The sequence below is a fragment of the Elephas maximus genome, chromosome 1 (genome assembly GCF_024166365.1).
Source record: "Elephas maximus indicus isolate mEleMax1 chromosome 1, mEleMax1 primary haplotype, whole genome shotgun sequence".
Lineage (NCBI taxonomy): Eukaryota > Metazoa > Chordata > Mammalia > Proboscidea > Elephantidae > Elephas > Elephas maximus.
In genome coordinates this window covers 217,548,001-217,572,954 of record NC_064819.1, presented here as the reverse complement: position 1 = coordinate 217,572,954, position 24,954 = coordinate 217,548,001, and the positions used below count along the sequence as shown (strand labels likewise).

The 24,954-nt window shown below is 39.1% G+C and overlaps 1 protein-coding gene across 4 annotated transcripts in view; it reads right to left on the bottom strand.

Moving 5' to 3' along the window:
* The window catches only part of ADGB (androglobin), a 229,145-nt gene that overhangs the window by 186,247 nt on the left and 17,944 nt on the right, over nt 1-24,954 (bottom strand). For all 4 annotated transcript variants that reach the window (XM_049903119.1, XM_049903128.1, XM_049903146.1 and 1 more), the window contains exons 2-5: nt 15,977-16,139; nt 7,827-7,919; nt 5,442-5,513; nt 2,733-2,942 (exon numbers count right to left, since the gene is read on the bottom strand). In XM_049903119.1, the coding sequence (XP_049759076.1) occupies nt 2,733-2,942; nt 5,442-5,513; nt 7,827-7,919; nt 15,977-16,139 (538 nt within the window). The remainder of the gene's footprint in view (nt 1-2,732; nt 2,943-5,441; nt 5,514-7,826; nt 7,920-15,976; nt 16,140-24,954) is intronic.

The following is a 24,954-nucleotide window of genomic DNA, read 5'->3' as shown; positions in this document are numbered from 1 at the left end:
TAACAAAACTTTAAATAACTTGTTTTATAAATAAGCAAAACATAAGAAATTCAAGAATTATATAAGTGTGTATAGACGCAATGTGAGACTAGAGGACCAAATATGAAAACTGGGCAGGAACTAAGAAAGTTTGGGCATTGACTAATATGACCTTGGGCAAGAACCATATTGCAGAAACTAACTGGGCATTGCCGGTGGTCACTCTATAACCCCTCCATCTCTGCGTCCTCACTCAAGGTCCATTGTGTGCCAAGTGAGTGCCTGGTAGGCTAATCATGTGCTTTTTCCTGACTATACCAAGAGGCAAAAAGAAGAAGAAAACCCTTGGCTTCCATAGTAGGAGATGGCAGTGGGAGAGCAGGAATGAAGAAATACAGAAAGAAAGAAACTAATATTGTTGAGAATCTACTATTTACCAGGATCTTTGCTAGGTTCTTTTACATATTTTGCCAAATTGCACCCTCACCTGCATTCGTTCCAAGACATGTTATGTGTCTATCATCCTGATGGATATGGGTCCTTTGTCTTTGCATATGTGCAAGTGACCCAGAAGGCCCATGAGTCCCAATGAGTAGATCTAGATATGCTGAACTCGTGGACCAGGAATGCTTTCTGCCATCCTCAGTGAGCAAAAACTTGACCATGCACTTTAGCAATGAGTGCCAGCAAGTTGTCTACCAAAATGATTCATATGGAACCAGCTGTACCTCAGGGGGGAACCCTGGTAGCGTAGTGGTTAAGTGTTACGGCTGTTAACCAAAAGGTTGGCAGTTCGAATCCTCCAGGCGCTCCTTGGAAACTCTGTGGGGCAGTTCTACTCTGTTCTATAGGGTCGCTGTGAGTCACAATTGACTCAAAGGCACTGGGTTTGGTTTGGTTTGGTTTTTGTACCTCAGGGCTCAACAGTCTAGTAGCAACCCCTACAAGCTATTCTGTACAAGAGACCAATAAGGAACCACAGGAAACCATTTGGATTTGGGATTCAGTCTTTCTGACCGCCACACTCCTAGCCCTCTTTCCTATACCTGAAAAGAACTTTGAAGAGGGGCAGGCTGATCAATCCCTTCCGTCATCAACTAACTTATCTAAAAAAGACAGATTAACTTATTGGATCAGGTTGAAATTTCCAGATTAGACTAAATCATTTATTTATTTTAATTTCTGAGTCCATGCAGAGTTGGCCTTGGGAGGAATCAGTACAGTTAAGGAGAACTACTTTACATTTTCTTTGCATAACTGAATGTCATTGTGTTGATGAATTCTGACCCCATTCAGATGGGAATTTGGAAAGTACAGAGAGAATAACAGGGTTGGTTTAATATTTTGCTCTTGTCATTTCAAAATACTTAACTTTTGAACTCTCTCCTGCCTCAAGTTTAGGGAAATGTTTTTTGGGGGGCAATGAGAACCCAGGCATTTGACCTCCTCACTTTCTCTATGTTTACCTTCTTGCCATAATCTCACGATACTGTCCACTGGGTTTTTCAGTTTCTTAATACTATATCCTCCTTCTTACTCCTGTGGGAACACTTAAAATTCTAAAATCTAGTCTGTCGAATCCACCTTCTGATTGATAAAAAAGGACAATAAAGGAATTCAACAAATTTTGACTTTCAAGGTCTATTGTCTTGCTCTGAATATATAAAGAAAACTCGAATTTGGATAGCAAAGGCTAATGTGAATGTCTTTACCTTTACATTCCCACTGTAATGATCCTAACAATCCCTGATCCTTGTCCCTGCAACACTCCCTATCACCACGCCTCATGGAAATGGATCATTCAAGCCCATTAAGACAAAAGCCTTGTTCTTAAAAGCATAATTCAAGAATTATTAACTTTTCATAGTTTTTCTCACTCCCTCAAATGTTCAGGAAGAATTCTTTCCAGTGACCAGAGTGGGCTTCATACCTGTGCAGACATGTAGAACCCCATGCTTAGAAGGTCCCCACACTTGGTTTAATGCACTCCTGTTGCCATTTTGAAATTCTTAATAATTTCTGAACAAGGGGCCTCATGTTTTCATTTTTCACGGGGCCCCTCAAATGATGTATCTGTCCTGCTAATAACTGGGCATTTAACAAGAGTATTCCACCATTAAAAATCCAAAGGTGTCAAATACACTTTAGCATTGCTAAATGTGGTGTGATTCTATTTTGTCATATTAACTGAGGGATTTTTTAATTCTTTATTTGTATTTCCTATTATCCCATTTGCTTCCTTCTAGACAGCAGTAAAAACTTGCTACATCAGAGTAAGGTTTGTTAACATAAAAAGGAAGCTCAAATGCAGGACTAAGAATTGATGGGATGAGGTTCCTGAGCAGCAGACGCCAGGACAGAAGAACCATGTTCAAGCATTCCCTCCGGCTACCACATCATGGAGAAAAGAGGTAGAAAAGGTGGTAGAGAAAGCTCTGTGCACCCACCTCCTAGCCTGGCCTCTTCAGCCTGACAGAGCAGAGGCAGCAGCAGAGCCAGCCATCTACAAAGACAGGTCACCCTGCAATGGTTCAGGCAGCACCAGTTCAAAAATCACATGTGACTTGTGTCACAGAAGAAGCAACTTGTTTGTTATTAATCACTAATTACATATGCAGGACCTTTTCATCCAGTACCTACACAGTTGATATACTGCAACATCACAATGTGTTAGTCTAGGTAACAAAACGTAAGACAAATATATATCAATGGAAAAGATGTATATATATTAATGTATATGCACTTGAACTTACCATCCAGTAAAGTTTGACAATATACTTCCCATAGCTATTGAACAAAGGCATGTGACCCTTCACAGCCTTGCACAGAGAATATATATGTTCCCAAGGCTTCCAGGCGAGAACAGGAGAATCCCCTGGATTCCCTTTAAAATAATTATTCAGAATGGCTCCATTAAATATCTTCCATACTGCATAGATTTCACTGATAATCCATCTCATCAGCTAGAGACAAAAAACATTAGTGGTAATTGGTTATTTTTCAGTTGTATGTTCTATAACTCAAGGAAGAAATAAAAAATCTACTTATTTTTTTTATCAGATTTGCATTTTTTTAAATCGTGCTTTAAGTGAAAGTTTGCAGAGCAAATTAGCTTCTCATTACACAGTTAATCCACAAATTGTTTTGTGACATTGGTCACAACCAACCCTAGCATGTGTCAAGACTTCCCTTCTCCACTCTGGGTTCCTTGTTTCCATTCATCCAGTTTTCCTGTCCCTTCCTGCCTTCTCCTCTTTGTTTTTGGACTAGTGTGCCCATTTAATCTCATATGCATGACTGAACTACAGAGCATGTTCCTCGCATGCATAATTGTTTGCCATGTTGTTGTTATTTAGGTGCCACCAAGTTGGTTCCAACTCATAGCGAGACCCGTATAATCTTTGCCTGAAGAGTGAGGCTCTGGAGTGACTTCAGTACTGAGTTAAAAGGGTGTCCAGGGGCTGTGCTTTCTGAGTTCCTCCAGTCTCTGTCAGACCAAGTCTGGTTCTTTTTTTTTTTTTTTTGTCAATTTGAATTTTGTTCTACATTTTTCTCCCGCTCTGCCCTGGACCCTCTATTGTGATTCCTGCCAAAGCAGTTGGTATAAAAAATCTACTTCTAATAGTAATATGAGATTCTATATGTCATATATTCCATGTTTTGATTTCTGACATATAGAATGAAATCATAAGTCTTGTTTTTGTTTTTAGTAAATACAGTGTTTTGAAAATGTGAGTCATATTACAAGTTAAACTGTCTAGTATTAAACACTGTCAAATTGCCTACAGTTTGTTCTTGAAGACAGCTTCTTAGCCTGGTACAAGGTTCTCCTCCATTTCATTTGTGTCCGTGTGTGCCTGAGAGCCACAGATACTTTAAGCCCCAAATTTCATGTATTGACATGCTGATATAGAAACATCCTAATAAAACTCTCATTTTCAGTGTTTTTTTTAAGATGCAGCAAGGCACAGTGGGATGCTGGGCTTCAGAGTGAAAACTGAAACCAGGATTTGAATTCTCCTTCTGGTACTTCATAGCTTTCTGTTCTTGGACAAGTTACTTCAATCTCTCTGAGTTGTAGTTTTTCATCTGTAAGATGTAGATAACGCTATTTGTCAACAATATTGTGGAGAAGAGATGCAATGCATAAAAAATCTCTGGGTCACAGTGAGTGCTCAATAAAGGTATTATTTCCTCAGTAGTATTGCATTTTTCTGAAATATCCCTGTTTAAACTACCTGACTTGTAAGGAAATTTAATACTTGAGACTGACCTCATTAAACTTATGTTTTGCTTAAATAGAGTTACAGAGTTACCTAGGAAATTTCTTAAAGTTTAGGTGAGTTGAAAAATGTAAACAGATATCTTCCTAAGTATCTAACTATGTTACAATAAAATTTAAAAAATAATTTCCTTACCTTGAAATTTTAAAAGCTAAGTTCTATATATGTTTAGGATTCGTCATATTTTGGACTAAAATCTAAAACAATTCAGAGATAATTTCATACTAATCAGTGCAACCTAGTTAAAGAAATAAATGTTTTGATTGTAATATTTGTCAAGATTTTAAAGACAAGAAAGACAAAGTATTTGAATCAATAATGACCATGTCCCCACTTCTCCGACTGAGTCTTAGGAGCAAATAATCAAAAAGCCCCTGCTCTAATATAACTACCTTAGGGAAGTGGAATAAAACTGCTTGTGATAGATAAAAAGCTAGAGTAGGGAGGTGGGGAAATGGCCCCCAACAGGAAGGGTGCAGGGGTGGAGAGTGAAGATCTCCCTACCCGTCACACCCCACCACCACACACATAGGAAGTTGGACTGCTGTGTGGAAATGCTTCCTTGTTTAGAGGGAGTGTTGCAATCTAATTACATACCACCGATTTTCACTACAGGAGCCCTGGTGGTAAAGCGGTTAAGTGATCAGCTGCTAACCCAAAGGTTGGCGGATTGAACATACCTAGTGGCTCTGAAGGAGAAAGACCTGGCAATCTGCTTCCATAATGATTACAGCCTAGAAAACTCTACGGGGCAGTTCTACTCTGTCATGTGGGTTGCTATGAGCGGAAAATTGGCTCAATGGCACCCAACAACAACAACAAGTCAAACACCACCACTACTCCTGATTCTTGGACACAGTGCAGTCCAACAGGGCAGCGACACTGAACTAGGCACATGGGTTCTGATGGGAAATGCCCAGACTGTGAGAAGCCATAGACCTTGGGACCATGGGCAAGAGATAGGGGATGAGCAGTGGTATACTAATATCCTCCCAATGTTTGCTCTTTTTACTCAAGTAAAGAGGGTTTCTTTTTCCCCTTTAAGTGTCTGCTGCTAGAATACTCAATTCCACAAAAGTCTGAAGGTGGGTGAGAAAGAACTGAAGTAGGCATCTGCGAATCATTTAAATGAGCCTGAAAGGCATTCTGTGATGAGGGCTAGTTCGATTCTGTACGTACCTCACTGCCGATTAAATGCTCATTTGCTGAAAACAAATCAAACGTGATTTCATTTTTCACAACTACCGGAGTCTAAAATACAAAATTAAAAAATTATAGTTATTATTCCATAAGAAATTTAAAGAGAACCTAACTAACTTAATGAAATAAAGTTTCACATGCTATAAGCAGGCCAGATCTGATTTCATTTCTCATAACCAGAGGAATTAGAAAAAGTCAAAAATAAACATACTATTCCATAAAGTAATCATTAGTTAGAACTGCAGGTGAACTAAATTTAATAACAGGATACCTATAAAATATAGTGTTTAGTATGCAGATAAAATATTATCAGATATAATATATGCAGATAAACTTACAATGCAATTTGACAGTTTAAAAAATGATTTGAAATTTAAATTAGCCACTCAAGTTAAACCTGCTAGCTGGGAAAACATCTTTATCTTGGATGAAAAATATTAGCTGTGACAGCTTTTTAAAATCTCGTCCAACTTTAAACCCTTTTACATGTTAAAATTACTATGTTGACCATGATTTAATTGACTTGATGCACATCTAAAACTGCCTTTATATATTTAGACCAATAGTGAATACAAATAATAATGAAAATATGACTTGTAAGAGTAAAAAAGAAAAAAAGAGCCACTATTAGTATCAAGATTATATATTTAACATATCAAACTAACATGAAAATGATTTCAGTTTGTGAATTGGAAGAGCTCGGCTGCTAATGAAAAGGTCAGGAGTTCAAATCCACCAGCCACTCCTTGGAAACTCTGTGGGGCAGTTCTACTCTGTCCTATAGGGTCGTTATGAGTCAGAATCTACTCCACAGTAATGGGTAATTAATGCCATCAATCGCTCTCTATCATCTGCACAACTGCTGTTGTTGGGTGTTTTGGAGTCAATTTGGGACTCATGGTGACCCCATTTGACAGAGCAGAACTGCTCCATAGGGTTTTCTCAGCTGCAATCTTTATGGATGCCAGCTGCCAGGTATTTCTCCCGCAGAGCCACTGGGTAGGTTCAAACCACCAACCCTTTGGTTAGCAGTTGAGCACTTAACCATTGCGTTACCAGGGCTTCTAGCTGTATGATGAGCATCTTGAAAACTCAATAAAATATGCATTTTTTATGTCTGAGGAAAAAAGAAATTACTTGAATTCAGGTCTTAAAGGCCTGAACTGATTCTTTTGATCATGATATATAAACAGAGTAAGTTAATTTAGTGTTTTAATGCAAACACACACACATACACCGCTGACTTCACTGAATGCGATATAAAATGCCGTATCTTTCGGGAGGCACTAATGTTTGAGAAAACTGCTTAGTCACACATTAACTGATACTGAACACGTAAAGATCATAGCATTAGGCATGGTAGCCACCTGCTGAATATGAAAAGTCGGATGGACTGTTTATAAAAGGTGTCATGAAAGTAAGGCCTCTATTTATCTTGAGCTGAGGTGAAAATTAATAATACATTAATATTAAGCACATTATATTAACATTCCTGTCAATGTTACTTAAAATTACAAGTAATTTAAAGGTATGGTTCGTGCATACTTGATTTCTTTTATTTAGTCTTACAAGAAGGCACTGAATAAATACTCTGATGAGCAGAAATACACCTTCTTATTTTCTCATTTTCAAGTCAATCTTTTTGAATTTAGACTTATCCAACTTTCTCAACTAGTAACAGTAATTGGAAAATATGTCATATAAATTGCATTTGCTTGCATGAGTAGAGTGCTTACGAAAGTTAAAACTTTTAGGAACAACATTACTTTGGGTAGAAACAGTGATGCAATGAATTCCATCACGTACAAAAGAATCAGCTCCATTACAACCATTTGATTAGCACTAAGGACCTAATTTAACCTACCGGTTTTCCATGCAGTAAATGAAAATAATGGGAGATTCAACAAGGAAAAAAGGCATTGGTGATAATTAAACCCTCTGAAACACCAAATACATTCAAACTAACATAGCTGTTAGGAAGACAGACCAATGGGGTCTGAAGTTTTAATGTACATAGGTGCTACTTAAAATGAAGGTTTCTCTGATTGTCCCAGTCAATATAATTCAGGTGGTTTGCCACAGGGTACAGAAATGAAGGTGGTTCTTGGAATATGCTTCAAGAATTCTTGGTATAGAAAAATTCAAGTGCAAACCTCTTGGGCTGGAAAATTAATGCTAATTGCATGTTAAAAAATTAGGGTTATTTTTTCCTTTTGGTATTCAGTAGGAATAAATAATTGCTTCATGGCCATAAATACCAAAACAAATAAATAACGCTAACTTTTTAACGCAAATTTTATAACTAAGATATTGTATCCCAATAGTTAATATTTTTTTTTGTATAATATTAAAAATATTTCTTACCCGATGAAATATAATATCCTGTGGACGTTTCCAGGTATAAATTTTCAAGGAGGGTGGTAATTCAATCTTGCCTTCAGGGTCTTCAAAAAAATGCTATATAAAAAACAGAGAAATTGAGCTCTTTCTCCATATAGTTTTATTAAAATAAAAATAACTCAATCTTAACAACAGTTAAATGCATAGAATTAATCAATCGATAAGCATTTGTAGAGCAATTTCTGTATTTGTCCTCAAAGCTAGATCATGCGGTGCTTGAAGAATACTGTACTTCAGAATATTCCATTTAATCAACAAAATCTTAATTGTTGAGTAGCATTTCTATTGTCGAGGAGGCAGTTTAAACAAGCATGAGCTGTTTTCGAGTGTGCATTAGGTGTCACGGGAAAATAATTTTGGATGAAGCAGATATGAACATAATGTTAACTGAAAACACACATTTTTACTTTAGCAGAGAAAATTTTAAAAACACTTAATTTTTAACTATTAGAATTATAAATAGGTTAAATGTAAATGAAATTTGTACCTTTGACCTTCCATTACTTAATTTTTAATTAAGTTTCTTATTTTGAGATAATTATAGATTTGTGTATGGAATTGTTAAGAAATAACACAGAGTCCCTGTGTACCCTCCGGAAACCCTAGTGGCATTGTGGTTAAGTGCTACAGCTGCTAACCAAAAGGTCAGCAGTTCAAATCTACCAGGCACTCTTAGGAAACTCTATGGGGCAGTTCTACTCTGTCCTATAGGGTCACTATGAGTTGGAATCAACTCGATGGCAACGGGTTTTTTATGAACCCTCTACCTAGTTTGGGTCATAGCGACCCTATAGGACAGAGTAGAACTGCCCCATAGAGTTTCCAAGGAGCACCTGGTGGATTCAAACTGGTGACCCTTTGGTTAGCAGCCGTAGCACTTAACCACTACACCACCAGGGTTTCCATAATGGAATTACACATTATATAATCTTTTCAATTGGCTTCTCTCTCTCTCTCTCCACAATTCCCTGGAAATTAATTTAAGTTGTTGCATGCATGAATAGTTCGTTCCTGTTTATTGCTGCATAATATTCCATGGTACGGAAGCACCACAGGCTGTTTGTTTGCTTTTAACCATTCACCTGTTGAAGGACATCTGGGATGTTTCCAGTTTTGAACTCTTACAAATAAATCTGCCACGGACTTTTGTGTACAGATTACAAGTTTTGTGTAAACATAAGTTTCCATTTGTCTGAGATAAATGCCCAAGAGTGCTATTCATTCATTAATTTTTTGATCCCCTATTATGGTTTAGACACTAAGAACTGGAATGATACCCAAATGTCTATGCTCAAATGCTAGTAATCTAGTTGGTTAGAGAGACTTCAGGAGCTTATTACGTAAAAGTGCTCACATCTCATAAGGTAGTGGGAAAAAGATCCTTACAAGATATAATATGAGAAGTGCTGGAATAGGAGTACAAAGAAAATGCTCAAAAAAATACAAACTATCTATATGGAATATAAGGACAACTAAATTTCACCTGAGTTAATGGGACAGGGGCAAATAAATACCATATTTTTAACCTAAGGCTACTGTGGCCTCAGAAGTGGGTTATATTTGAGGGCATTGTCTCAAATTTAAACATTCTAACGGTCTATGTGTATCTAGAGCGCGCAGTCTATTGCCACATTTAAGACACAGGAATTTGACGACGACAAGGGAAACTTCAACCGCCAGCCAAAATGCTCCAAGAATGAATCTTTGAAAATGGGCTGAGGTTTCCAGGGCATGTACTATACTTCTGGGAAGTACACTGCTTGCCTCACATTGTTTTTGCCTTTTTTCTTGCAAATATTTATTTATTTATTTTAAAGTCCCCTGTCTGGAAACTGTAAAATCTGAGTCGCCTGTGGATCTGTTTCTATTATCTGACTCCTCCTCTTGGCTTTCCGTCACGTGGTTCTGTTTTTCTTCATGTCTGATCCTTTTTGATTATACAATGTACAGTAGGTATAAAATTTTATACGGACTCTACATAATAACATCTTCCTCCAGAGAAAAGAATTTCATTTCCTTCAGACAGGCAGGCAGGCAGGCAGAGTGCAAGATCAATCTGACCCAAATACAGCTCAGGAAGTGGTAGGGATGGTTAACCTTTGGTTCGTTGTCACTCAAAACAGAATACTCAGGGTACTAACTGAAAAGCTGGGGAGTTTATCAGGGTCCCTTTGCTTTGGTGTATTCCTAAATTACAATCTCTCTCCATGGCACCATAAAATCCTCTCTCAGCTGCTTTAGCCTCCCAGCAGCTGTTTCTCACTCATTTTCTCAGCAGTTTGCCCTTCACACATACCTTAAGAGTTGGAAAATGTCTCCAAAGAAAACTATATGAAACATTTCCAGATTGCTTCTCTGCAATTATCTTTTTCCTGGGCATCAAGTTCTGCTTTGACAGCTCTAGACATTATTCTCTGTCTCTCTGGCCAACAGAGACTGCCATGAGGCCCAGGCCACTACTTTCTACTTGTCTCTAATCTCCATGCCTTGAAACAATAAATGTCCTTAAGAAAAACCATGAATGTGGGGCCCACTCCAGTGTTCTTCCCTTTTCTCCCAGTTTTGTGCCCTTCACATTAAAAAGAGAATGGTACCTTTTCCACGTCATTTGGCTTTAGGTGTATTTCTTCTATCCAGTTCAAAATACTTCCTGATATACCTCTCAGTTTGGTTCACTCTTCAGTTCATCCTTTAGTTGCCATTACTTAGTTGAAGAAGTCCCATGTGTCTGTCAGTTTGTTGTACCGTGGGGGCTTCTGTGTTGTTGTGATGCTGGAAGCTAAGCCACTGGTATTCAGATACCAGCAGGGTCACCCATGGAGGACAGGTTTCAGCTGAGCTTTCAGACTAAGACACACTAGGAAGAAGGAACCAGCAGTCTACTTCTGAAAAGAATTAGCCAGTGAAAACCTTGTGAATAGCAGTGGAACATTGTCTGATAAAATGCTGGAAGATGAGCTCCCCAGGTTGGAAGGCACTCAAAAGATGACTGGGGAAGAGCTGCCTCCTCAAAGTAGAGTCCACCTTAATGATGTGGATGGAGTAAAGCTTTCGGGACCTTCATCTGCTGATGTGGCACGACTCAAAATGAGAATAAACAGCTGCAAACATCCATTAATAATCGGAACTTGGAATGTACAAAGTATGAATCTAGGAAAATTGGAAATCGTCAAAAATGAAATGGAACACATAAACATCGATATCTTAGGCATTAGTGAGCTGAAATGGACTGGTATTGGCCATTTTGAATCGGACAATCATATAGTCTACTATGCTGGGAATGACAACTCTAAGAGGAATGGTGTTGCATTCATCGTGAAAAAGAACATTTCAAGATCTATCCTGAAGTACAACGCTGTCAGTGATAGGATAATATCCATACGCCTACACGGAAGACCACTTAATACGACTATTATTCAAATTTATACACCAACCACTAGGGCCAAAGATGAAGAAATAGAAGATTTTTATCAGCTGCTATAGTCTGAAATTGATCAAACATGCAATCAAGATGCATTCATAATTACTGGTGATTGGAATGCGAAAGATGGAAACAAAGAAGAAGAATCAGTAGTTGGAAAATACCGCCTTGGTGACAGAAACAATGCCAGAGATCGAATGATAGAATTTTGCAAGACCGACTTCTTCATTGCAAATACCTTCTTTCACCAACATAAACGGCGACTATACACATGGACCTTGCCAGATGGAACACACAGAAATCAAATTGACAACATCTGTGGAAACAGACGATGGAAAAGCTCAATATCATCAGTCAGAACAAGGCCAAGGGCCAACTGTGCAACAGACCATCAATTGCTCCTATGCAACTTCAAGATGAAACTGAAGAAAATCAGAGCAAACCCACAAGAGCCAAAATATGATTTTGAGTATATCCCACCTGAATTTATAGACCATCTCAAGAATAGTTTTGATGCATTGAACACTAGTGACCGAAGACCAGACGAGTTGTGGAATGACATCAAGGACATCATCCATGAAGAAAGCAAGAGGTCACTGAAAAGACAGGAAAGAAAGAAAAGACCAAGATGGATGTCAGAGGAGACTCTGAAACTTGCTCTTGAGCGTCGAGCAGCTAAAGCAAAAGGAAGAATTGATGAAGGAAAAGAACTGAACAGAAGATTTCAAAGGGCAGCTCGAGAAGACAAAGTAAAGTATTATAATGACATGTGCAAAGAGCTGGAAATGGAAAACCAAAAGGGAAGAACATGCTCGGCGTTTCTCAAGCTGAAAGAACTGAAGAAAAAATTCAAGCCTTAAGTTGCAATAGTGAAGGATTCTATGGGGAAAACATTAAAGGATGCAGGAAGCATCAAAAGGAGATGGAAGGAATACACACAGTCATTATACCAAAAAGAATTAGTCGGTATTCAACCATTTCAAGAGGTGGCATATGGTCAGGAACCGATGGTACTGAAGGAAGAAGTCCAGGCCGCTCTGAAGGCATTGGCAAAAAACAAGGCTCCAGGAATTGATGGAATATCAATTGAGATGTTTCAACAAACAGGTGCAACACTGGAGGTGCTCACTCGTCTATGCCAAGAAATATGAAAGACCACTTCCTGGCCATCCGACTGGAAAAGATCCATATTTATGCCTATTCCCAAGAAAGGTGATCCAACCAAATGTGAAAGTTATAGAACAATATCATTAATATCACACACAAGCAATATTTTTCTGAAGATCATTCAAAAGTGGCTGTAGCAGTATATCGACAGGAACCTGTCAGAAATTCAGGCTGGTTTCAGAAGAGGACATGGAACCAGGGATATCACTGCTGATGTCAGATGGATCCTGGCTGGAAGCAGAGAATACCAGAAGGATGTTTACCCGTGTTTTATTGACTATGCAAATGCATTCGACTGTGTGGATCATAACAAACTACGGATGATGCTGCAAAGAATGGGAATTCTAGAACACTTAATTGTGCTCATGAGGAACCTTTACATAGATCAAGAGGCAGTTGTTTGGACAGAACAAGAGGATACTGATTGGCTTAAAGTCAGGAAAGGTGTGCGTCACGGTTGTATTCCTTCACCATACCTATTTAATCTGTATGCTGAAGAAATAATATGAGAAGCTGGACTATATGAAGAATGACAGGGCATCAGGATTGGAGGAAGGCTCATTAACAACCTGCGTTATGCAGATGACACAATCTTACTTGCTGAAGGTGAAGAGGACTTGAAGCACTGACTAATGAAGATCAAAGACCACAGTCTTCAGTACGGATTACACCTCAACAAAAAGAAAACAAAAATCCTCACAACTGGACCAGTGAGCAACATCATGATAAATGGAGAAAAGATTGAAGTTGTCAAGGATTTCATTTTACTTGGATCCACAATCAACAGCCATGGAAGCAGCAGTCAAGAAATCAAAAGACGCATTGCATTAGGGAAATCTGCTGCAAAGGACCTCTTCAAAGTGTTGAAGAGCAAAGATGTCACCCTGAAGACTAAGGTGCGCCTGACCCAAGCCATGGTATTTTCAATTACATCATATGCATGTGAAAGCTGGACAATAAATAAGGAAGACCGAAGAAGAGTTGATGCCTTTGAATTGTGGTGTTGGTGAAGAATATTGAATATACCATGGACTGCCAGAAGAATGAACAAATCTGTCTTGGAAGAAGTGCGGCCAGAATGCTCCTTAGAGGCAAGGATAGAGAGACTGTGGCTTACATGCTTTGGACATGTTGTCAGAAGGGATGAGTCCCTGGAGAAGGACATCATGCTTGGCAGACTACAGGGTCAGCGGAAAAGAGGAAGACCCTCAACGAGGTGGACTGACACAGTGGCTGCAACAATGAGCTCAAGCATAACGATGATTGTAAGGATGGCGCAGGACCGGGCAGTGTTTCGTTCGGTTGTGCATAGGGTCACTATGAGTCGGAACCGACTCAACGGCACCTAACAACAAAGTTGAAGAAGAGACTGAACTTACAGAGAAGAGCCAATTGTTCTGAAGCTGATTTCTTGATGGCCTTCTTCAAAGCTCCAAGGATATCATCTTTGACTCGACGGCACTGGGTTTGGGTTTTTTTGGTTTTACTATTACCACTTGTGCTGTTAGAATAACCAGGGTCAGGCTAGTGCTCTCCTAACTTGTGAAAGCTGCAGTGGCAGAACAGGTTGCTGGCTAAGGTCCTGCAGAGTCACACTCCATTGGATCACATAGCCCCTATTCACAGCAGAGGTGGGGTGGGTGCTTCACTAATCAGGAAGTTTTAAAAGGCTCCTTAGTCTAAGGGCCAGAATACCTCCCTTGGCAACTATTCCGTCTAATTCCTATGTGCTGCTCCAGAGTGAAATGGGCAACAAGCCATCAGCATACACACCATGCTCCAGTCCTTATGGTTTTCCTCCAATAAACACTCTTCCAACCGGCTTGCCCTCCCACTAAAACCCACTGCTGTCGAGTTGATTCCGACTCAAAGGGACCCTATAGGACAGAGTAGGACTGCCCTATAGAGTTGCCAAGGAGCGCCTGGTAGATTTGAACTGCCGACCTTTTAGTTAGCAGCCATAGCACTTAACCACTATGCCACCAGGGTTTCCAGGCTTGCCTTAGTTTTCCTAATACTGATAAAGCCCAGAATTAGACACCCAACCTTCCAGAGATCTGCAAGATTTATATCTACCTGATAAAAGCACACTTGCATCCCAAGGCCCTTAAAAAGTTTCATTTTTATATCCTAGTTCCGAATTTTCAGGCACTTCTGTTTTCCCCCTCCTTGTAGTTTCTCTACAGGTTGGAAAGACTCACCTTTAGGTCTTTTCCAGATCTCAGTTTAGGATTTGCATAGTCTATCCTCCTGATGGAAGTTCTGAAAGCTACACACACACACACACATACACACAATCCCCATAAGACTGGTCTTCTGGTAAAAAATAATTAGGACATGGCCATTTTCATTTGAAGCCACAGAGTTCAAAAGTTCTCTACATATAAAGGAAACCCTGGTGGTGTAGTGATTAAGTGCTAGGGCTGCTAACCAACAGGTCGGCAGTTCAAATCTGCCAGGCACTCCTTGGAAACTCTATGGGGCAGTTCTACTCTGTCCTATAGGGTCACTATGAGTCGGAATGGACTTGACAGCAGTGGGTTCTGCATAAGAAGGTTCTCTAATCACCCTAGGTATGGCACAAAGAATGCATTTCTTCACACATTGCTAACTTGGAAATTGTTCAAGTGCTAATAGAGTCAACAATTAGTTACATTTATGAAATACCTTTTGTGAACAAATCAGGAATATAAACCCTACAGTTTGTGTTTCTCTATTTTTGTGGAAAGCGTTTAAAGGCTAATATATACCATTTCAGAATGCTCTATGCAGATAAAGACACCAGGGTTCAAGCTAGCCATCCTCACAATTTTGTCTGTTTTTAATGCTTTATTGTGTTCTATAAATATTTTTGTTAAATGAATTGTTGCACCAAATAAGTGGGTCACATTTTAAATGCAACCTAGTCTTATATCCTCAGTAAATAAATTTTAGAAAATGGAATAAAAAATTAAGTAGGCCAGAGAACCTAAAATAATATAACCTGAAAATGTAGGAATCCCATATAGCTCCAAACTCAGGGACATGTACAAAATGATCAAAGGTAAACAAAGAGTAACTCAGATCTTTACCCTGGTATCCTGAAGAATATTAAGAGTGATACAATTTTTATCTCACAGTAACATACATCTCTAAATCATCTTTCCTATACACTCCAATTAAAAATCTATGGCTTAGTTCCTCATTCTTTAAACCATCCTCTCTAAATGCCTGATTCCCATCTCTGTCCAAAATTCACTGGCTAACCTCTTCTTTCTCTTAAATTCTTTCATTTCATTCTGCCTCTTTGGTCATCTCTCTCTCCTCCATCTCCCCAGTGAGATTCACAAAAAATCAGGACTAAGGCTTGGAAATACAAGGCCAAGGGGTCAGGGGTGGGATGATGAAGGCCAGGTGGACAAAGACAAAACTTCCTTTTTGAATGGAGATTGTGGGGAAGAATGAGTATACTCACATGTTAATAAACCCTATTCCATCATAAAATTGAAGACCAAACAAAACCTTTGTTACACTCAAGACTACTTACAAATATAGGGCTTTTGCCTGTTTTGTCCTTCTCTTTTGCAGCTTTTCCTGCGTCCCACTTTTCTGCATTTATGTCAGCTTCACTCCACTCTGGCCAAATCGGGAATTTCCCCTTCTTTTGTTCAACAGAACTAGATTGTACATTACCGCCAGAAAAGTACTGACTAGAGAGACAGAGAGAGAAGTGGATGTTGTTTTAATTGAAATCTCTAAGGAGGTAAAATATTGGATTACTTGCCCGGCATGAATTTAATTATCTTGTCAGCAAAGTCATATTACGTGCATTTTCAGTACAGTCGTACCTGTGGCCAGATAGCTGCTACATGTTAAGGTTCTAAGGAGTGAAATGACCCACGGAGATTATTCTATAAGAAATTTTGAGCATTAGTGCCTACTTACTAATGCAGGACACTGAAAAACAGATATAAACAGAGTATTATCATAAGCACATAAGATGCTATGAAGGGGAATATTTACATACCGTTCACGCTTAAAGAAAACCCTTTACATGTATAATAGTAGCAATTTTTTGAAGATCAGTACAAATATAATTCTGATTTATGCTAGTACAAAAGTACTATATGATTATTACTTCCAAAGAAAACTATAAAATACAAATTACACAAATAATCAAAACCTAAGAACTACATTAACAACTATATATTCTCTCACACCAACATACATGTATACACATTTTTTTCCTTCAAAAATGACATCATTCAGCATACTCTATTTCCCAAACTGCTTTTCTTCCACTTACAAATCTATTGTTAATATTTACCATCTCCATAAATGTTTATTAAAATGCTAATTTAATGATTGCACAATAATCCATTGAATGAAGGTACCACATTTCATTTAACTAAGCTTCTATATTCGGAAATCTGTGAGCGTTGATTCTTTTATTTTTTGTGATTATAAACAAGATTTGTTGCCAAATCTTTGTATATATCTTTAATTATTTTCTTAGGATAAGTTTTAATAAGGAGGCTTACTATAGCAACCTGTAAAAAACCAAACCCATTGCCATCAAGTCGATTCTGACTCATAGCGACCCTATAGGACAGAGTAGAACAGCCCCATAGGGTTTCCAAGGAGTGGCTGATGGATTTGAATTAAAAAAAAAAACCCAGTGCCGTCGAGTCCCCTCCTACAATACCAGAGGATACACATATTTAAAGTTTCTGCTATATTTTGACCAATTTTCTACATAAAAGTTGAACCTGTTTTATACCCTAATAGTGTATTATAGTTCTCCTATCTCTAAACGCTGACTATAACTTTTTAATGATTTTTTGGATTTAAAAGTCTAAATAGTCATCTTAATTTCAGGCTTTTTTTTCTTTTACTTATTAGACATCTATATTTCTTGTGATTTGAATTATCATTTTATGTTCGTTATGCATGAGGGAGGGGTTTGCCTAAGCTAGTAATATTTGTATATACTAAGGATGTTTAATTTACTAATTTATTGACCCAATAATTACTGAGTACCTACCTACCTACAATCTTGTTCTGGACCCTGGGACATAGCAGTAAACAAACCAGATTAAAATCTCTATTCTCACAGAGGTCATATTCTAGTAGCTGGAGGTACACAATAAACAACATACAAAAACCAAACCCAGTGCCGTCGAGTCGATTCCAACTCATAACGACCCCATAGGACACAGTAGAAGTGCCCCAAAGAGCTTCCAAGGATCGCCTGGCAGATTCAAACCGCTGAACGTTTGGTTAGCAGCCATAGCACTTAACCACTACGCCACCAGGGTTTCCATAAACAACATAAGTAAAATCCATAGTGTGTTAGAAAGTGAAAAACGCTAAGGGAAAATATAAAAGAAGATAGGGGAAGTGAAGAGTTGAGGTTAATTTCTAATAAGGTGATTAAGGAAGGTGTCCGTAATAAGGTAATATTTTAGTAAATATTGAGAGAGTGAGGGAGCAAGTGATGTAGACAACTGTAGAAAGAGAATTCCAGACGCAGGAAACAGCAAATACAAGCAGCAAGGAAGAGTGTTCTTTACACAGGGAGTATCCTGCCTTATCTGAAGAATAATAGGGTGGTCAGTGTGACTGAATCTGAGTGAGTGAAAACCAAAACATTTTGCTGTAGATTCCAACTCATAGCAACCACATAGGACAGAGTAGGACTGCCCCACAGGGTTTTCAAGGAGCGGCTGGTGGATTCAAACTGCTGCCCTTTTGGTTAGCAGCCGAGCTCTTAACCACTATGCCACCAGGGCTCTGTAAATCCCTGCATTTATGTCAGCTTCACTCCACTCTGGCCAGATCGGGAATTTCCCCTTCTTTTGTTCAACAGAACTAGATTGTACATTACCACCAGAAAAGTACTGACTAGGGAGACAGAGAGAGAAGTGGATGTTGTAAGCCATGTGAAGGACATGGGTTTATAGCCTGGTAGAAGGGTTTTGAGCAGAGGCATAACAGATCTACCTAAAACATGACAATCATTCTTGCTGCTATATTGGACAAAGACTAAAGGAGACAACAAAGACAATTTAGAAGGCTCCTGAAATAACAGGCGGGAGCTGATGTTGGCTTGGACTGGGTTGGTTACAGTACAGGAGGCTAGAAATGGTCACATTCTGTATATATTTTTTAGGGAGGCCAAGAAGATAAAATTGACACTCCTCACACTTGATAGTGATGGCTGAGAAGCAAAGGAGTGGACATTTCCTGATAGACAGAAGGCTGTGGGCTGGGGTAAAATTCAGCAAGAGGATAAAGCAGCAGTTCACCTTGGAATGGGTTGTGTTTTGGGTGCCTACCAGACATCCATGGAAATATTTAATAGTTAATTAGATATAGGATTCTGAATTTGGGGAGAAAGAATTGGATTGAACATGAACATTTGAGACACATCAGCATTTAGATGGTATTTGAAGCCTTAAGACTGTATGAGATCACCAAGAAAGTAATGTAGATAAGGAAGAAGCACCCTTGGGGATACTATTCAAAACCTCTAACAACTGGTAGGGAATGAACACTGACCAGTCTAAATGGACAGTGGCTGTGATGCTGGATCAGTATGTATAATGCCTCCAGCTATGTCAGGCATGTATTCTTTACTTTAAGCAGTGGGGGTGAGGGGTAAGGCCCTCAGTGCGGGTCAGAGTCTCAGGGTAGGAGGGAGAAACATCTGGGTCTCAGGGACCTGACGACTTACCAATCAACAGTAAAATATTTCAATACGCTAACAATCAGTACAGCTATTTATTTGCTTCTCTGTTAAGGGCCAGCGAGATAAGAAGTAAACAGATAAAAAACCTGAGAAAAAGCTGTCAGTGTGGTAGACAAAAAAAATGTCCCCCACCACAAATGCACCCTCATTTTAATACTTGGATTTTGTGAGCGTGTTACTTTACGTGACAAAAGGGACTTTGTAAATTCAGTTAAATTAAGAGCCTTGAGATGAGGAGATTATCCAGGTGAGTCCAAGGTAATCCCAAAACCAAAATTAAACCCTTTGCTGTTGAATCAATTCTGACTCATGGCGACCACATGTGTTATAGTTAGAACTGCTCCATAGGGTTTTCTTGGGTGTAATCTTTACCGAAGCAAATCGTCAGGCTCTTCTTCTGTGGTGCTACTGAGTGGGTTTGAACCACCAACCTTTAGGTTAACAGCCAATCACAAACCATTTCCACCATCCACGGTCCTTAACCAAAGAGCAAACCCACCGCCATCGAGTCAATTCCAACTCAGAGCAACCCTATAGAACAAAAGTAGAACTGCCCCATAGGATTTCCAAAGTGCTGTCCGTGGACCCAAACTGCTGAGCTTTTGGTTAGCAGCCAAGCTCTTAAACCACTGCACCATGAGGGCCTTTAGCCTTAAAAAAAAATTAGCCTTAGGTACTGTAAAATCAGATCACAGACCTCTGAAAGTCTCAGTTTAAGGGTTTCCATTTCCTAACAGAAATTTTGCTGTGGGTTTGTTTGTTTGTTTGATCCTAAGACCAAGAAGAGAGAAACTAGTTTCTTACAATCTCCCTGTGCTTGGGTGGATTTTCTCATTCACTTTTTTTTTTTCATTGTACTTTAGATAAAGGTTTACCAAACAAACTAGCTTCTCATTAAATAATTAGTACACACATTGTTTTGTTATGTTGGTTACCAACTACATGACAAGTCAACACTCTCCCCTTCTCACCTTGGGTTCCCTATTACCAGTTTTCCTGTCCCCTCCTGCCTTCTAGTCCTTGCCTCTGGGCTGGTATGCCCCTTTTGTCTGGTTTTGTTTTATGGGCCTGTCTAACCTTTGGCTGAAGGGTGAACCTCAGGAGTGACTTCATTACTGAGCTAAAAGGGTATCTGGGGACCAAACTCTTGGGTTTTCTCCAGTCTCTGTCAGATCAGTAACTCTGTTTATTTGTGTTTATGTGTGTATGTGAGTTAGAATTTTGTTCTACATTTTTCTCCAGCTCTGTCCAAGATGACCCTCTATTGTGTTCCCTGTCAGAGCAGTCGGTGGTGGTAGCTGGGCACCACCTAGTTGTGCTAGACTCAGTCTGGTGGAGGCTGTGGCACTCTGTGGTCCATTAGTCCTTTGGACTAATTTTTCCCTTGTGTCTTTGGTTTTTTTTCATTCTCCCTTGCTCCAGATGGAGTGAGACCAGTGGAGTCTCATTTTTTATGAGAATTAAACTCATAGAGAATCAAAGTTTGACCCTCCCTTTCCACATTTGGACTCAAGACCTTGTCCTATATATGTTAAAGCAAAAGATTCCAGTTTAATAACACTCATAAGCCTTCCCTAGAGAAGGAGCAGCTTCAGTTCAGGGTGGTGGCACCCTGAAATCAGTCCCCTCCTCATTTCTGGACCCTGAGGATTTTTATTTCTTTTATATAGGCATTTCTAGGTATCTATTTAAAAAAAAATAATAACAACAACCGTAGTCTACCATTTTGCTGGGAAAGAAAGTATGAGAATACTGCATATACATTGCGAAGAAGTATGCCCAGGTATTTGTAAGAATACATAAGAGGGAAGCATGACTAGAATAGTTTTCAGGAAAAATGAAACTTTTTCATAATATTAATGGAAAAATAAGGTATAAAATAGTATAATATAGTACCTCTGCTTTATTAAGTATTAGTGAAAGCTTACAGATTAAAAAAACTAATGATTTATATAACCATCAAATTATATATTCAGTAAGCTCAAAAATCTCAAGAGCTATTTTCTTTTAAAAGGATGGTCTGATTTTTTCTTTTTTTTTTTAAATAAGGGCTCTACTAAAATTATGTTTTGCTTTCCTCTTCATTCTGTCAAGTATAAGTAAATGTTCTAGCTCCTTCCTTAAGCTGCTAAGCTTTATCACTAATTGGCCTACTTTCCTTGTAACATGTCAGATTTTTTGTCATCTATATTGAAGCCCTGGTGGCACAGTGGCTAATGGCTCAGTTTCTAACCAAAAGGTCAGTGGTTCAAATCTACCAGCCGCTCCACAGGAGAGAGTTGTTCAGTCTGCTTCTTTAAAGATTACAGCCTTGGCAATGCTATGGGGCAGCTCTACTCTGTACTGCAGGGTCGCTCTGGTCGGAACTGACTGGACGGCAGTGGGCTTTTGATTTATAAGGATCACTTAAAAAGACTCTCATTAGAGGCATCTTACACCAGGCCAGTAGCTCACCTACAATGCTGCACACACAATGTAAACATCCTCAAATTCAGCTCAGTGTCAAACATACTAAAGACTTCAAATGATCAGGTATAAATGTTGCTTTTTGAAACTCTCAGCACAGTGTGTCTTTGAAGTTGATTGGCAATTATGCTACTCTAGCATAACTGAGATAAAAAAAAAATTTTTGTTGTTTTTTTTTTAGCATAACTGAGATTCTTTAAATATTCAAAGCACATCTCTGGTCTCATCGATTTATTCGTAGAAACTTAATGATTTTTTAAAACTTAAAAAATTAAATGTGGGATGTTTATATAATCTGTATATTGTAAATGCCCAAGAGGGAATATTCCCAAAACAAACAAAAAACAGCAGCAACAACGTTTGGGAGGGGGCAGCGGTTGGATGTAAAATAGCCAAGCAAGAGGCTGATTTCCAGAGCAGAAATATAAAGAGCGAAGGTGCTCTTGGAGAAAAGGGAAGAAGCATAAAGGAAATAAATTTATAGTAGCAGGGAAAGTCCAACAGAATAGCCTGAAAGAGTAGGAACAGGAGAATGTTGTATTAGGCCTGCAAAATGTACAAAGGTGTTAGGATAGTGAGATAGTTATATAGGCACAGACTGATATATATCATATGTATTCATATGCATATATTTAAAACATATATTATGCTTTATATGTACATATACATATACATATTCATATACATATACATATCTTGATTAAAAGCCAGTGCAAACTATCAGTGGACTAATTACAGAAAGAACATATAGTGGTGAGTTAGAGGCTGAAATAGTGTAATTTATTGGTAGGTTAGGAATTAGATTTGGGCAGTAGCAAAAGAGCTTAAAAGTCTATTTTGGAACAAGAGATGAATTTACTAAGTGTCAGAAAATCAAAATTAGGCCCCATGTAAGAACAAATGGCTAGAGTTACTCATAAGTTCCTGGTGTTGAACTAAGACTGGTATTGTTGTTGTTGGGGTCCTGGTGGTACAGTGGTTAAAACTCTAGGCTGCTAACCTGAAGGTAGTTGGTTCAAATCCACCAGCTACTCCGTGGGAGAAAGATGTAGAAGTCTATTTCCGTAAGCAATTACAGCCTTGGAAACCCTTTGGGGCAGTTCTACCCTGTCCTAGAAGGTCTCTGTAAGTTGTAATGGACTCATCCGCAGTGGGTATTGTTGTTCTTTTTAGGTGCCGTCAATTCAGTTCCAACTCAGCGGCCCTATGTATGAGGACCAAAACACTGCCAGGTCCTGTGCCATCCCCTCATTCTTTGTTATGTTTGAGCCCATTGTGGCAGCCACTGTGTCAATCCATCTCATTGAGGATCTTCCTCTTTTTCACTGACCCTCTACTTTACCAACCATGATGTTCTTCTCCAGGGACTGGCCCCTCCTGATAACACATCCAAAGTACACTAGACATAGTCTCACCATTCTCACTTCCAAGGAGCATTCACGCTGTACTTTTACCAAGACGGATTTGTTTGTTCTTCTGGCAGTTCAGGGTATATTCAATATTCTTTGCCAACACCATAATTCAAAGGCATCAATTCTTCTTTGGTTTTCCTTATTCATTGTTCAACTTTTGCATGCATATGAGGCAATTGGAGATACCATGCCTTTGGTTAGTGTCTTTGGCTGCGTTCTCTAGAGAAGCAAAACTAGTAATGCGTATAAATATATAGAGAGAGATTTATATTAACGAGACAGCTCACGCGATTGTAGGAGTTGGAACGTTCCAAGTCCCTGGATCAGGATGGAGTCCTTTCCCAATTCACACAGCCACAGAAGCTGGTGAGCCCAAGAGGAAAAAGTTGGAGAGCAGGGATCCCACTGACAGGTTGTGACGGTTGAGAAAACCCCAAGGTCCACAGGCAAGACCACAAGTTTTCTCCTGAGTCAGCTGCAGGGGCTGGCGAACCCAAGATAGGCAGGCTGGGGAGCAGCACTCTTGCTCACAGGCAGTTAAAATCCGTGAATCCCAAGATGGATAGGTAAGCTGCTAGCTGAAGTCCCAAGAACCAGAGGTCGGACAAGAAGGAGGCTGGATCCAGAACATGCCAACAGCCTTTGCAAGGCAAGCAGGAAAAGGAAGTAGACAGCGGAAGGTGGAGAGATGAAGTCTGAGGGGGGCGGTGAGCTGCCACAGGCTCCACCCCCGCCAGTACCACTCAGCAGATTCCATCATGGGGGTGATCACATATCAAATTTCAACAGAAAAGTGATCATAACATTATACAACTGCCAAAACACTGAGAATCATGGCCCAGCCAAATTGACACACAATCTTAACCATCACAATTAGGCACACCTTAGTCCTCAAAGTAACATCTTTGCTTTTTAATACCTTAAAGAGGTCTTTTGCAGTGGATCTGCCCAATGCAATACGTCACTTGATTTCTTGACTGCTGCTTCCATAGGTGTTGATTTTAAATCCAAGTAAAATGAAATCCTTGACAACTCCAATCTTTTCTCCATTTATCATAATGTTGCTTAGTGGTCCAGTTGTGAGGATTTTTGTTTGCTTCATGTAGGTATGGTATTGCCTGTTATATACATTCCTCTTTTATACTATATGGTATAACAGGTAATATGCCACTTCTCTGTGACTGCATGACAAAATATACAGGCTGACCAAAAGAGAAAAAATGAGGGTGGGAAATGAGCCTCTACCATCATGGGTGTGGCATTGGGGCTAGCACTTTCCATATGGGAGAAAAGCTCCAGCCTCCTAATGTAAGACAGGTAACAGCAGGAATAGTATACAAATATTTAAAAACTGTTATGGAATATGCACCTACCAATCAGAAATGATTGGAGCAGAGTGCTCTTCAATCGGAGTGCTGGAGGCCTATTGCTAGTCTAAGCATTAGCCATTTAGTAGCTGAATCACAAATAGGTCCTGAGGTTCCCGAAGAGGGCCCAGAGTTCAAGGAGAGGAAGACATTTTCAGGGATCTTAAAAAAGCAGCTATCTGCCAACTGATAAGGAACTGTATTTCAAGACTGTAACAACTATTTCACCCTTTTTAGTAGTGTATAGCCAATGAACTTCGGCAATGGGCGAGGAACTAATCAGCCTGGATGGCCATCCAAACCATGTGACAAAAAACAGTATGCATGAGTTAAAAATATCTACAAAAGATGAACTAAAAAACTAACAGTGTGAAGCAAAAGAAGAAACTTAAAACTAGGAAAAACAGTCGGTAAAAACACCAAAAGAAAGAATTCACACCGAAGGAAAGGGAAGTAATATAGCAAACTTCAAACATCTTTAAAATGAGCATGTTTAGAATTCTCAAAAAGACAAAAGAGGACAAAGTAC